Here is a 15,002-nt window from a genome sequence, read left to right as displayed (position 1 = left end):
CGTCAGTATATAGCCTGTACCCATGTAACAAATAAAGTACTTTTATTCAAGAGCATCCGTGTTGCCACCCCTCCTATTTTAAGAATTATAGTATCCATAGGTCAATCCACATCATACCACAATGCATGACAATTGCCACAGGCCACCAATAAAGGTGCAGACCTTAATAATGGTGCACTTAGGAAAGACGAGCAACATTTTTTATTTTTTTGTCTTGATATAAGAGCACTAGTTTTACTGTGAAAAAAAAAGAATAATGCCCTATACACACGATAGGATTTTCCGATAGAAAATGTGTGATAGGACCTTGTTGTTGGAAATTCCAACTGTGTGTAGGCTCCATCACACATTTTCCATAGGAATTTCCGACACACAAAGTTTGAGAGCTTGCTATAAAATTTTCCGACAACAAAATCCGTTGCTGGAAATTCCGTTTGTGTGTACACAATTCCGACACACAAAGTGCCACGCATGCTCAGAATCAAGCAGAAGAGCAGCACTGTCTATTGAATTGCATTCTTCTGGGCTCGTCGTACGTGTTGTATGTCACCGCGTTCTTGATGTTCAGAATTTCTGACCAACTTTGTGTGACCGTGTGTATACAAGACAAGTTTGAGCCAACATCCATCGGAAAAAATCCATGGATTTTGTTGTCGGAATGTCCGAACAATGTCCGACTGTGTGTACAGGGCATTACACTCACAATGTTAGGGAGTCTTGTGTTCATCCATGTAAAGCCACTGTGTATATGTAGAGTAAAGCTGAGACATCCAGAGACACCCTCAGCTGGGTGGGGCGGGTGTAATGTGCGTTTGGAGCACCCTGAATTTATGTCAACAGTTCCCGAGAGTCTCCAAGTTCTCCAGGAAGTGCTGGGAGCCACCATCGCCCCCAAACTTCTGGCCACATATAGCGCTGTATCAGTGGCGGCTGGTGCTCATAATTTTTTGGGGGGACGCAAACAAACTGAAAAAAAACATCAATTTCAGCCACTGTGCCATCAAGTGCAGCCACTGTGCCCATCAATTGCTGCCACTGTGCCCATCAATTGCCACCACTGGGCCCATCAAATACTGCCACTGTGCCCATCAAATGCTGCCACTGTGCCCATCAATTGCCACCACTGGGCCCATCAAATACTGCCACTGTGCCCATCAAATGCTGCCACTGTGCCCATCAAGCACAGCCACTGTGTCCATCAAACGTAGCTACTGTGCCCATCAATTGCCACCACTGTGCCCATCAAGCACAGCCAATGTGCCCATCAAATGCTGCCACTGTGCCCATCAAGTGCAGCCATTGTGCCCATCAAACGCAGCCACTGTGCCCATCAAACGCAGCCACTGTGCCCATCAATTGCCACCACTGTGCCCATCAAACGCAGCCACTGTGCCCATCAAATGCTGTCCCACTGTGCCCATTAAACGCAGCCACTGTGCCCATCAAACGCAGCCACTGTGCCCATCAAACACAGCCACTGTGCCCATAAAACGCAGCCACTGTGCCCATCAAGCGCAGCCACTGTGCCATCAAACGCAGCTACTGTACCCATCAATTGCTGCCAGTGTGTCCATCAACTGCTGCCAGTGTGCCAATCAATTGGCGCTACTGTGCCCCATCAAATGCTGCCAGTGTGCCTATCAATTGTCGCTACTGTGCCCCATCAAATGCTGCCAGTCAGCAAGAAGCAACTAAAATGGTTTTCACCAGTGCAAATATAATTTAAAAGAAGTGTCCTATATAATGGCCATTCTGCAGAAGAAATTCAGCTTTCCTAATGTGGGTCTGTCTATACAGTATCTAAAGATACTGATATATGAAGCTGTCTGTATTAAGGATTTGTGACCATGTGAAGAGTGAATGTGAATGGCAGTGAATTTATAATTATTAATCAGCTGCTGCCTTGCAGGGTTCTATTGAGGAAAGTGTCAGGGTCTGCATCCCATTACCGTGTTTCCCTGAAAATAAGACCGGGTCTTCTATTAATTTTGGCTACAAAAAACACACTAGGGCTAATTCTCAGGGGATGTCTTATTTATTCACAGTATGTACAATAATCTACATTTATTCAAATACAGTCATGTCGTCTTCTTCTGGAAAAAAAAAAAATGTGTGTGTGTGTGTATATATATATAATCTTGATCCTTTAAAGCATGATAGACTGCACAGTGCTTGTGCTGTGTCGTTTACCCCTCTCTATGTTCTACAAAACCTGGAATAAAACAATAAAATGTTTTTTAAAAAGTTCCTGTGTCCCCTGTCTTCTCTCGCCTGTCAGCTCTGGTGTCAGCATTATGAAATCCTGTAATACCAAAACCTTGGGTAAAATCCATGTAAAATGATGTAATCTTTTCTGTTAAAAGATTATATAATGTGCAGTGTGTCTCCTTGTGTAACTTTATTGTGGAAAATACCTTATTAAAGTTTCACAAGGAGACACACTGTACATTATAAAATCTTTTTACAAAACCGATTACATGTTTTTACAAAGACTTTAACTAGGGCTTATTTTCAGAGTAGGGCTTATATTGCAGCCATCCCCGAAAAACACGCTAGGGCTTATCTTCGGGGAGACAGGGTAGATGTGATTTCCCTTTGTGAGTATCTCACCAAAAATAACATTTTTGTTGTAGGGAATGCCCAAAATCTGATTTGTATGTCAGTGCAGACTTCTGGGAAAAATCAGTGAGCCAATGACACAAGCAAGAAATTACATTTCGGGGGGGGGGGGGGGGGGGGGCGCACTCCTGACACCATCTGTGTACAGAACACCTCCAGGTTGCCATATTGCATTGCATTTTACAGAAAATTACAGCGTAGCAGATTGAAAAGGAAAGGACATTTTGCTAATAAAATGAAATTACAATGTGACATGTCATAAGTGTATACACTACATTATTTTTTTTATTTGCTATTTTTTTTTTTTTTTACCCTTTACCTTTTAGCTTTGTGAAGTATAAGGAAAGGATGGTGTGACATTTTATAAACTGTCCCTTCCTCTATTTGCCTTATTCCCACAATAAGGGGCCATTTAATCTGCTCTCAGGCATTTCATCAATGGGAGGTTTTAGTAAGTGTCCGCTGTGGAGATACACAATCACACGCTTCCAGAGAATAGCACTATTCAGCATGATGAGAAGTGACAGGCCTTCTATAAACTTCATAATGTCTGATAATCACACAGCGCTAGAAGGAGCAGGGCTTATGGCAGCCAAGTTATTAAAACGCTGCATGAAGAAAGGCCTTGTTTCTTTCTAGATGAATATTATAATGAGCAACATCTTTATAATCTATTGCCTCTACATCTCTCTAATCATATAACACAGCGGAGACAGCTAACAACTGCCAGGCTGTGCAATGCTCTGCGCTCCTTCCTGACCCTGGGGAGAAGACACGAGTGGTATTGAGGGATCACGTGCAATGCTCTACAAAGCTCTGGAAAATTGGGGAGGAGATATTGTTGGTATAGGGGGGACCAGACACTTCCTGTCACTGTGCAATGGTCTGCAGGACTAACCAACTCAGGGAAAGACATACAGGTGGTCATATTATTGCCTGCCCTGATGCAATGCTCTGCAGACCGCTGTGGCGCTGGGGTGGAGATATAAATTGTATAGGCAGGTCCAGTTGATTTTGGACCCTGTGCAATGCAGTAGGAGAAGACAAAAATGGAAGATAGATGGGGGGGGGGGGTACTGGGGGGCAAGAGATGATAGAAGGGAAGGAAACCAAAGAAAGGAAGAGGAGTTGAGAGCAAATGAGGGCAGGAGAGTAGAGGAAGGAATGAAAGGACAAGAGAGTAGAGGAGGGGACGGGAGAGTAGAGGAAGGAATGAAAGGACAGGAGAGTAGAGGAAGGGATGGGAGAGTAGAGGAAGGAATGAAAGTACAGGAGAGTAGAGGAGGGGACAGGAGAGTAGAGGAAGGTATGAAAGTACAGGAGAGTAGAGGAGGGGATGGGAGAGTAGAGGAAGGAATGAAAGGACAGGAGAGTAGAGGAAGGAATGAAAGGACAGGAGAGTAGAGGAGGGGACAGGAGAGTAGAGGAAGGTATGAAAGGACAGGAGAGTAGAGGAGGGGACAGGAGAGCAGAGGAAGGTATGAAAGGACAGGAGAGTAGAGGAGGGGACGGGAGAGTAGAGGAAGGAATGAAAGGACAGGAGAGTACAGGAGGGGACGGTAGAGTAGAGGAGGGGGCGGGAGAGTAGAGGAAGGAATGAAAGGACAGGAGAGTAGAGGAAGGGATGGGAGAGTAGAGGAAGGAATGAAAGTACAGGAGGGTAGAGGAGGGGACAGGAGAGTAGAGGAAGGTATGAAAGTACAGGAGAGTAGAGGAGGGGACGGGAGAGTAGAGGAAGGTATGAAAGTACAGGAGAGTAGAGGAGGGGACGGGAGAGTAGAGGAAGGTATGAAAGTACAGGAGAGTAGAGGAGGGGACGGGAGAGTAGAGGAAGGAATGAAAGGACAGGAGAGTAGAGGAAGGAATGAAAGGACAGGAGAGTAGAGGAGGGGACAGGAGAGTAGAGGAAGGTATGAAAGGACAGGAGAGTAGAGGAGGGGACGGGAGAGTAGAGGAAGGAATGAAAGGACAGGAGAGTACAGGAGGGGACGGTAGAGTAGAGGAGGGGGCGGGAGAGTAGAGGAAGGAATGAAAGGACAGGAGAGTAGAGGAGGGGATGGGAGAGTAGAGGAAGGAATGAAAGGCAGGTGAGTAGAGGAGGGGACAGGAGAGTAGAGGAAGGTATGAAAGGACAGGAGAGTAGAGGAAGGGATGGGAGAGTAGAGGAAGGAATGAAAGTACAGGAGAGTAGAGGAGGGGACAGGAGAGTAGAGGAAGGTATGAAAGTACAGGAGAGTAGAGGAGGGGATGGGAGAGTAGAGGAAGGAATGAAAGGACAGGAGAGTAGAGGAAGGAATGAAAGGACAGGAGAGTAGAGGAGGGGACAGGAGAGTAGAGGAAGGTATGAAAGGACAGGAGAGTACAGGAGGGGACGGGAGAGTAGAGGAAGGAATGAAAGGACAGGAGAGTACAGGAGGGGACGGTAGAGTAGAGGAGGGGGCGGGAGAGTAGAGGAAGGAATGAAAGGACAGGAGAGTAGAGGAAGGGATGGGAGAGTAGAGGAAGGAATGAAAGTACAGGAGAGTAGAGGAGGGGACAGGAGAGTAGAGGAAGGTATGAAAGTACAGGAGAGTAGAGGAGGGGACGGGAGAGTAGAGGAAGGAATGAAAGGACAGGAGAGTAGAGGAAGGAATGAAAGGACAGGAGAGTAGAGGAGGGGACAGGAGAGTAGAGGAAGGTATGAAAGGACAGGAGAGTAGAGGAGGGGACGGGAGAGTAGAGGAAGGAATGAAAGGACAGGAGAGTACAGGAGGGGACGGTAGAGTAGAGGAGGGGGCGGGAGAGTAGAGGAAGGAATGAAAGGACAGGAGAGTAGAGGAGGGGATGGGAGAGTAGAGGAAGGAATGAAAGGCAGGTGAGTAGAGGAGGGGACAGGAGAGTAGAGGAAGGTATGAAAGGACAGGAGAGTAGAGGAGGGGACGGGAGAGTAGAGGAAGGAATGAAAGGACAGGAGAGTAGAGGAAGGAATGAAAGGACAGGAGAGTAGAGGAGGGGACGGGAGAGTAGAGGAGGGGGCGGGAGAGTAGAGGAAGGAATGAAAGGACAGGAGAGTAGAGGAAGGAATGAAAGGACAGGTGAGTAGAGGAGGGGACAGGAGAGTAGAGGAAGGTATGAAAGGACAGGAGAGTAGAGGAGGGGACGGGAGAGTAGAGGAGGGGGTGGGAGAGTAGAGGAAGGAATGAAAGGACAGGAGAGTAGAGGGAGGAATGAAAGGACAGGAGAGTAGAGGAAGGTATGAAAGGACAGGAGAGTAGAGGAAGGTATGAAAGGACAGGAGAGTAGAGGAGGGGACGGGAGAGTAGAGGAGGGGGTGGGAGAGTAGAGGAAGGAATGAAAGGACAGGAGAGTAGAGGAAGGAATGAAAGGACAGGAGAGTAGAGGAGGGGACGGGAGAGTAGAGGAAGGAATGAAAGGACAGGTGAGTAGAGGAGGGGACGGGAGAGTAGAGGAAGTTAGGAAATGCCAAGAGCGTAGAGGAAAAGAGGCGGGGACAGAAGTGTAAAAGAAGAGAGGTAAAAACTGGAGAGTAGAGAAAGAGAGAAGATGACAGAAAAGTAGAGAAGTAGAGGAAGAGAGGAGAGGATAGGAGAGGAAAGGATGGGAGAGGAGAGGAAAAATGAGAGGATAGGAGAGTAGAGAAAGAGAACACAGGACATGAGAGTAGAGGAAGTGGGGCAGGGAAAAAAGTAGATAAAGACAGAAGAGGACAGGAGAGTAGAGGAAGAGTTGAGAGGACAAGAGAGTAGAAAAAGAGAGAGGAGAACAGGGGAAGGAAGGAGAAGACAGTAAAGTAGAGGAGGAGGGGAGAGGATAGGAGAATAGAGAAAGAGAGCATAGTACATGAGAGTAGATGAAGTGGGGTGGGAAAAAAAGTAAAGACAGGAGAGCAGAGGAAGAGTGGAGAGGACAAGAGAGTAGAGAAAGAGAGGAGAGGACAGGAGAACAGAGGAAGAAAAGATAGGACAAGAGAGTAGAGGAAAAGAGAAAAGGATAGGGGAGTAGAGCAAGAGAGAAGAGGACAAAAGAATAGAGGGAAAAAAGGAAAGGATAGGGGAGTAGAGGAAGAGAAGAGAGGGCAGAAGAGTAAAGGTAGACAGGGGAAAAAGAGAGGTGAAGATAGGAGATTAGAGAAAGGGAGAAGTGGACGAGAGAAAAAAGAGGAAAAGAGGAGAGGATAGGAGAGTAAAGGAATGGAGGAGAGTACAGGAGAGTAGAGAAAGGGAGAAGAGAACAGGAAAGCAGTGGAAGAGAGGATAGAACAGGAGAGTAGAAGTAGGAAAATGAGATGGGGAGGAAGATAGAGGAAGTGAGGAGAAGAAAAGCAAGTAAGGGAATATTAGAGGGGAAGAGAAAGTGAGAGAAAAGGGGAGGAGTGGAAAAGACTGATGAGGAAGTGAAGGGTGGAGAGGTAAGGAGAGAAAAGTGAAGAGAGGATGGGCGAGGAGAGGAGAAGAGGGAAGAGGAGAAGACGTGAAAAAGTAGAGGAGGAAAAGTGGAAAAGAGAAGATGGAAGAGAGGGAAACAGAGGAGAGGAACAGAAGAGTAAGGTAAATTAAAGAGAGAGGCGGAAGGGCTGAAAAGACAGAAGGAGAGAGAAGGAGAGGAGTAATGGAGGGACAGAGGACCGAAAGAGAGAGAGGAGGGAAGCAGGGGAAAAATAGAGGACAGGAAGAGGAGAGAAGATTATAGGAAAGGAGGGGAAAGAGAAAGGAGAATATGGAGAAGCTGCAGAGACTGGTGAGGAAGGAGAGATGGGGAGGGAAGAATGGAAAGAGAGAGGAAAGGGTGGAAGGAGTCAACAGAAATGGAGAGGGGGAGAACAGGAGGGTAGGAGTGTAGATAAAAGCAGAGAAGCGGAAAGGAGGGGAGATGGGAGAAGAGGCTAACTGTGAGGACAATAGGGGATAACAGGGGAAAGAGAAGATTGGAAAACAGAGAAGGGTAGGAGAGGAGTTCAGACAAGGTCAGACACATAACACATGGTAACACATGGCAACCATTTTTTTAGTGTACTGCAGTTGTACCAGATGTGACACAGTTCCTGCTGGGCTGTCATGCATTACTGCACTTTAAGAAGCCTTTATTAGGACTGATGTATCTGGCATTGCTCATACTGCGCCCCCTACTGGTAAACCTGGAATTGCTCTTGCTGCTCCTCTTGCTGATGGAGCTGGCATTGCTCTTAGTGGGCCCTCTGCTGATGGAGCTGGCATTACTCTCAGTGCACCCTCTGCAAAAGATGCTAGAGCTGCATTTAATTCATCCCTTGCTGCTAATGCTGGCATTGCTCTCAGTGTGGCTCTTGCTAATGAAGTGGGCATTGCTCTGAGTGCACCCCTCACTGATACAGTTGGCATTTTTCTCAGTGTGCCCCGCCCACTGACGCAGTTGACACCGCTGTGTCTGTGTATGCCCATTAGTGCTTTCAGTGCATGCCCCAGTGGTGTACTTGGCACTGCTTTAAGTGCGTCCTCTGCTGATGAACCTGAAATTGCTCTTGGTGCTCTCCTTGCTGATGAAGCTGGCGTTGCTCCTAGTGCACCCTATGCAAAAGGAGCTGCCATTGCTGTTAGTGGGCCCCCTGCTGCTAAAGCTGGCATGGCTCTGAGTGCACCCCTTGCTAATGGAGTTGTCATTGCTCTGGGAATGCCCCCCTACTGATCCAATTTGCATTTCTCTATGTGTGCCCCTTGTACATACTTGTAGCAGTGCTCCCAGTGCACTCCCTACTGGTGTATGTGGCATTGCTTTCAGTGTGCCCCCTGCTTATGGAAGTGCAATTTTTATCAATAGGCCCCTCTTGCTGATGGAGTCTGCATTGCTCTCAATGCGCCCCCTGCTGCTAAAGCTGATATTGCTCTCAGTGCATACCTTGCTAATCGAGGTGGCATTCCTCTCAGTGTGCCCCCTGCTGCTAGGGATATAAATGATGAATGAAGTTCCCCCCTTTGCTAACGAAGCTGGCAGTACTCTCAGTTTGCCACCTAATGATATACCTAGCATTGTTCTCAGTGATCCCCCTGCTGATGGAGTTGGCCTTTTTAATCATTGCACCCCTGCTGTTGTAGCTGGCATTGCCATCAGTGGGTCTCCTGCTGGTGGTGCTTACAAGACCCTTGGTACGCTCCCTGCTGATGGACTTGGTATTGCTCTGAGTAGGTCCCTGGCCGATAGAGCTGGCATTGCTCGAAGTGCGCCTTATGCTGATAGAGCTGGTATTGCCCTTAGTGGGCCTCCTGTTGCTACAGCTGGCATTGATCTGAGTGTGCCTTATGCTGATGGAGCTGATGCTGCTTGCAGTCCCATGCTGATGGAGCTGACACTGCCCTTAGTCGGTGTAAATCTGAAAGACAGGTAGTGATGAGTGCACCCCCTACTGAAGGAGCTGGTATTGCTTGCATTGTGCCCCCTGCTGATGGACTTGACATTGCTCTGAGAAGGCCTTTGGTCATATGGAAGGCATTGCTTTCAGTGTGCCCTGATGAAGCTGGCATTGCTGTGTACATTCCCTGCTGGCATTTTTTATCAGTGCGCCCCCTGCTGCTGGCATTGCCCTTAGTAGGCCTCCTGCTGATAGAGTTGGCGTTGCCGAGTGTGCCCCCTGCTGATGCAGCTGCTATTGCTCGCAGTGCGTCCCCTGGCCATGGCACTGGCATTGCCCTTAGTGTGCACCCTGCTGATGGTGATGGCAGTGCTGAGTGCACCCCCTGCTGATAGAGCTGCTATTCCTCGCAGTGCACCCCCTGACCATGGCACTGGCATTGCCCTTAGTGTGACCCTGCTTATAGGGATGTCAATGCTGAGTGCACCCCCTGCTGATAGAGCTGCTATTCCTCGCAGTGCACCCCCTGACCATGGCACTGGCATTGCCCTTAGTGTGACCCTGCTTATAGGGATGTCAATGCTGAGCGCGCCCCCTGCTGATAGAACTGGTATTGCTTGCAGTGCGCCCCCTGACCATGGCACTGGCATTGCCCTTAGTGTGCCCCCTGCTGATGGGGATGGCAATGCTGAGTGCGCCCCCTGCTGATAGAACTGGTATTGCTCGCAGTGTGCCCCCTGACCGTCACACTGGCATTGCCTTTACTGTGCCCCCTGCTGATGAGGATTGCAATGCTGAGTGCGTCCCCTGCTGGATAGAGCTGGTATTGCACGCAGTGCGCCCCCTGGCCATGGCACTGCCCTTAGTGTGCCTCCTGCTGATGGGGATGGCAATGCTGAGTGCGCCTCCTGATGACAGGGTTGGCACTGCTGGTAGCATCTTTGTAGAAGTGTGTAGAAGTAGGAGAAGAGCACTGGGATGGGAGCAGAATTAGAAGGCAGAGAACCCCCCACACTGAACACCTCCATAACAATGACAGTGCATGCTGGGACATGCAGTACTACTAGTGATCTGGAATACACACACCATACGATACACATCGTACTATCTCTTCATTAGTCTGCACAGCAACCGATCTGTACGATCACAGCCCACACACCCCCTCCCCCCGACCGGACAGGTAATAGGAGGCTCCCACCTGAGGACATCGAACCATGCATGAGCCCCGATCACGGCACACACCCCCCGATCACACAGGTAATAGAAGGGTCCTACCTGAGGATGGCGCTCTCTCCTTGCCGCACCGTCACGTTGTCCATGGCTTTGGAAAATCCAGCATCTCCGCTGCGGACTGGCACTCCTGCGGGCACAAGAAACAGCAGCCTGAGACCCAGGGCAAGTAGCCACCTCCAGCAGGGGGCAACCCCCATTGTGAGAGCACAGAAAGCGCAAACACTGACTGACTGGCTGCCCCCCCTCTGCTACATGTCCACAGCCTGGCACCAGCACAGGGGCACACAGCCTGGCACTGTGTATAGAGGAGAGAGTACTGTGCGTGATACAGTCTGCGAGCGGCTGCCTCCCTCCCTCTTCCCTCCTTCCTTCCTCCCTCCATCACATCTCCTCCTCCTCCTCCCTCATCCTTCCCATCTCCATCCTCTGTGTCTTACACAGTGCCCCATATACCCTACACAGTGCCAGAGTTATCTCCCATTCTCCTCTTCCCTCATCCTTCCCATCTCCATCCTCTATGTCTTACACAGTGCCCCATATACCCTACACAGTGCCAGAGTTATCTCCCATTCTCCTCTTCCCTCATCCTTCCCATCTCCATCCTCTGTGTCTTACACAGTGCCCCATATACCCTACACTGTGCCAGAGTTATCTCCCATCCTCCTCCTCCTCTTCCCTCATCCTTCCCATCTCCATCCTCTGTGTCTTACATAGTGTCCCATATACCCTACACTGTGCAGAGTTATCTCCCATCCTCCTCCTTCTCTTCCCTCATCCTTCCCATCTCCATCCTCTGTGTCTTACATAGTGCCCCATATACCCTACACTGTGCAGAGTTATCTCCCATCCTCCTCTTCCCTCATCCTTCCCATCTCCATCCTCTGTGTCTTACACAGTGCCCCATATACCCTACACAGTGCCAGAGTTATCTCCCATTCTCCTCTTCCCTCATCCTTCCCATCTCCATCCTCTGTGTCTTATATAGTGCCTCATATACCCTACACTGTGCAGAGTTATCTCTCATCCTCCTCCTTCTCTTCCCTCATCCTTCCCATCTCCATCCTCTGTGTCTTACATAGTGTCCCATATACCCTACACTGTGCAGAGTTATCTCCCATCCTCCTCCTTCTCTTCCCTCATCCTTCCCATCTCCATCCTCTGTGTCTTACATAGTGCCCCATATACCCTACACTGTGCAGAGTTATCTCCCATCCTCCTCTTCCCTCATCCTTCCCATCTCCATCCTCTGTGTCTTACACAGTGCCCCATATACCCTACACAGTGCCAGAGTTATCTCCCATTCTCCTCTTCCCTCATCCTTCCCATCTCCATCCTCTGTGTCTTATATAGTGCCTCATATACCCTACACTGTGCAGAGTTATCTCCCATCCTCCTCCTTCTCTTCCCTCATCCTTCCCATCTCCATCCTCTGTGTCTTACATAGTGCCCCATATACCCTACACTGTGCGGAGTTATCTCCCATCCTCCTCTTCCCTCATCCTTCCCATCTCCATCCTCTGTGTCTTACATAGTGCCTCATATACCCTACACTGTGCAGAGTTATCTCTCATCCTTCCCATCTCCATCCTCTGTGTCTTACATAGTGCCCCATATACCCTACACAGTGCCAGAGTTATCTCCCATTCTCCTCTTCCCTCATCCTTACCATCTCCATCCTCTGTGTCTTACATAGGGCCCCATATACCCTACACAGTGCCAGAGTTATCTCCCATCCTCCTCCTCCATCATCCTTCCCATCTTCATCCTCTGTGTCTTACATAGTGCCCCATATACCCTACAAAGTGCCAGTTATATCCCATCCTCCTCCTCCCTTATCCTCCCCATCTCCATCCTCTGTGTCTTACATAGTGCCCCATATACCCTACACAGTGCCAGAGTTATAGCCCATCCTCCTCCTCCCTTATCCTTCCCATCTCCATCCTCTGTGTCTTACATAGTGCCCCACTCTTCATATGCCCTACACAGTGCCTGAGTTATCTCCCAGCCTCCTCCTCCTCCCCCTCATCCTTCTCATCTCCATCCTCTGTGTCTTACATAGTGCCCCACTCTTCATATACCCTACACCCTCCCATCCTCCTCCTCCCTCTTCCTTCCCATCTCCATCCTCTGTGTCTTACATAGTGCCCCACTCTTCATATACCCTACACAGTGTCAGAGTTATCTCCTACATAATCCTCCTCCTTCCTTATTCTCTGTGCCTTACATAGTGCCCCACTCTTCATATCCCCTCCTCTTTGTACATGTTACACAGTGCCAGAGCCCCTTTCCCTCTCTGCAGATCTTATACAATAATCGTAGTCCCTCTCCCCCTCTCTGTACATTTTACACAGTGCTATCATCTTCCTTCTCTCCCTGTACATCTTACACAGTGCCAGAGTCTCTCTTTTAGCTCTCTGTACACGTTACACAGTGCCAGATCCACCCCTTCTCTCTTTACATTATACACAATAAATATAGTGAAATCATTTGTGCTATCAATAAATGCGTATCAAATAACACAAAAGCAGGTGCTCATCTCTTCTAAGTGTTAATAAAACAATAAAATACAAAGATATTGCAAATGATCATCACGTCTCAAATTCAAATCACAAGATATCCCTCTATAGGAGAACACTGGGATCTCATCTCACTGATAAACTGTGTAACAAATTCCAACTGTGACAATGTTACAATTATCAAATAAATGTCCAAACAAGTAAAAGATGAGCAAAGTCCTTTCTTGTATTAAGAGAGGTATGGACTCCAGAGAGAGAGATATAATGTTGCCCCTGTACAAATCTTTAGTAAGACCTCATCTGGAATATGCAATTCAGTTTTGGGCACCAGTTCTCAAAAAGGATATCAGGGAACTGGAGAAAGTGCAGTGAAGGGACATGGAGGAGCTCAGCTATGAGGAAAGATTAGAGGAACTGAATTTATTCTCTCTTGAGAAGAGGACATTGGGGGGGGTGTATAATCAACATGTATAAAATGTATAAAAGGGAATAGCCGATTGCCTCTTGGGGGTCAGGAAGGAATTTTTCCCCTGCTGTAGCAAATTGGATCATGCTTTGCTGGGGTTTTTCGCCTTCCTCTGGATCAACTGTGGGTATAGGATTGGGTATATGGGATTGTTTGATATTATTTTTTATTTATTTATTTTTATGGTTGAACTAGATGGTCTTGTGTCTTTTTTCAACCTGACTAACTATGTAACTGTGCAAAAAATAAATACATAAATAAATAAAGTAAAATAAACCAACTAAGTCTTTTACTTGTTTGGACTTTTATTTGATAATTGCAACATTGTCACAGTTGGGATTTGTTACACAGTTTTATCTGTGAGATCCTAGTGTTCTTATATACAGTGTTCTTATATACTTATATATACATTTTGTATCAATCTAAAGGAGTTTGTGTTCTTTTCTAGGTCCATGCTACGAATATAGCCCACTGACTCCAGGTATTAGTTGTTTTATAATACCCCTTCCCCCAATACAGCATTCACAATGAAATGAGATCATGACTGCATCAGCCTGGACAGCTCCCACCAAAACAGCTATGGCCTCTGTATGTTGGTGCTCCCACAATACAGCAGTCTCTATATACAGGCGGGCTGATACATGTAGGTACTCCCTCCCACAATACAGCAGTCTCTATATACAGGCGGTCTGATACATGTAGGTACTCCCACAATACAGCAGTCTCTATATACAGGCGATCTGATACATGTTGGTACTCCCACAATACAGCAGTCTCTATATGCATGTGGTCCGGTACATGTAGGTACTCCCACAATACAGCAGTCTCTATATACAGGCGGTCTGATACATGTAGGTACTCCTATAATACAGCAGTCTCTATATACAGGCGGTCTGGTACATGTAGGTACTCCCACAATACAGCAGTCTCTATATACAGGTGGTCTGGTACATGTTGGTACTCCCACAATACAGCAGTCTCTATATGCAGGTGGTCTGGTACATGTAGGTACTCCCACAATACAGCAGTCTCTATATACAGGCGGTCTGATACATGTAGGTACTCCCACAAAACAGCAGTCTCTATATACAAGTGGTCTGGTGTGTGTTGGCGTTCTCACAATACAGCAGTCTCTATATACAGGCGGTCTGATACATGTAGGTACTCCCACAAAACAGCAGTCTCTATATACAAGTGGTCTGGTGTGTGTTGGCGTTCTCACAATACAGCAGTCTCTATATACAGGTGGTCTGATGTGTGTTGGTGCTCCCACAATTCAGGGATCTTTATATACAGGTGGTCTGGGTTGTGTTGGTGCTTTCACATTAGAGTGGTATATATATACAGACAGTCTGATGTTGGTGCTCCCACATTACAGCACTCTCTATATATATACAGTATGGTGTGTGTCGGTGCTGTCACAATAGAGTGATCTCTCTACACAGTGTGGTATGTGTTGGTGCTGTCACAATAGAGTGGTCTATATATACAGTCTGGTGTGTGTTGGTGCTCCCACAATACAGGGCTCTCTATATACAGACAGTCAGGTATTTGTTGGTGATGTCACAATAGAATGATCTCTCTATACAGTGTAGTATGTGTTGGTGATGTCACAATGGAGTGGTCTCTATATATAGGGCGGTCTGGTGTGTGTTGCTGCTATCACAATAGAGTGATCGCTCTATACAGTGTGGTATGTCTTGATGTCACAATAGAGAAGTCTATATATACAGACAGGGCCGCTGATAAGCCAGTATAACCATCCCTGTTGGGGCCCGGGCCCGACATCCTCAGCTCAGCAGGGGGTGCCCGGGAAATCTCAAAGGCAGGCAGTGCATAATAAAAA

The 15,002-nt window shown here is 47.7% G+C and overlaps 1 protein-coding gene across 2 annotated transcripts in view; it reads right to left on the bottom strand.

Moving 5' to 3' along the window:
- LOC141111222 (opioid-binding protein/cell adhesion molecule homolog) overlaps positions 1–15,002 on the bottom strand; it is a 676,299-nt gene that overhangs the window by 284,108 nt on the left and 377,189 nt on the right. For both annotated transcript variants that reach the window (XM_073603349.1, XM_073603348.1), the window contains exon 2: positions 10,217–10,301. In XM_073603349.1, coding sequence (XP_073459450.1) covers positions 10,217–10,301 — 85 coding nt within the window. The remainder of the gene's footprint in view (positions 1–10,216; positions 10,302–15,002) is intronic.

This window comes from Aquarana catesbeiana, linkage group LG10 (genome assembly GCF_042186555.1).
Source record: "Aquarana catesbeiana isolate 2022-GZ linkage group LG10, ASM4218655v1, whole genome shotgun sequence".
Lineage (NCBI taxonomy): Eukaryota > Metazoa > Chordata > Amphibia > Anura > Ranidae > Aquarana > Aquarana catesbeiana.
The sequence above is the reverse complement of the archived record's forward strand: the minus strand, read 5'-3'. Positions and strand labels throughout refer to the sequence as shown.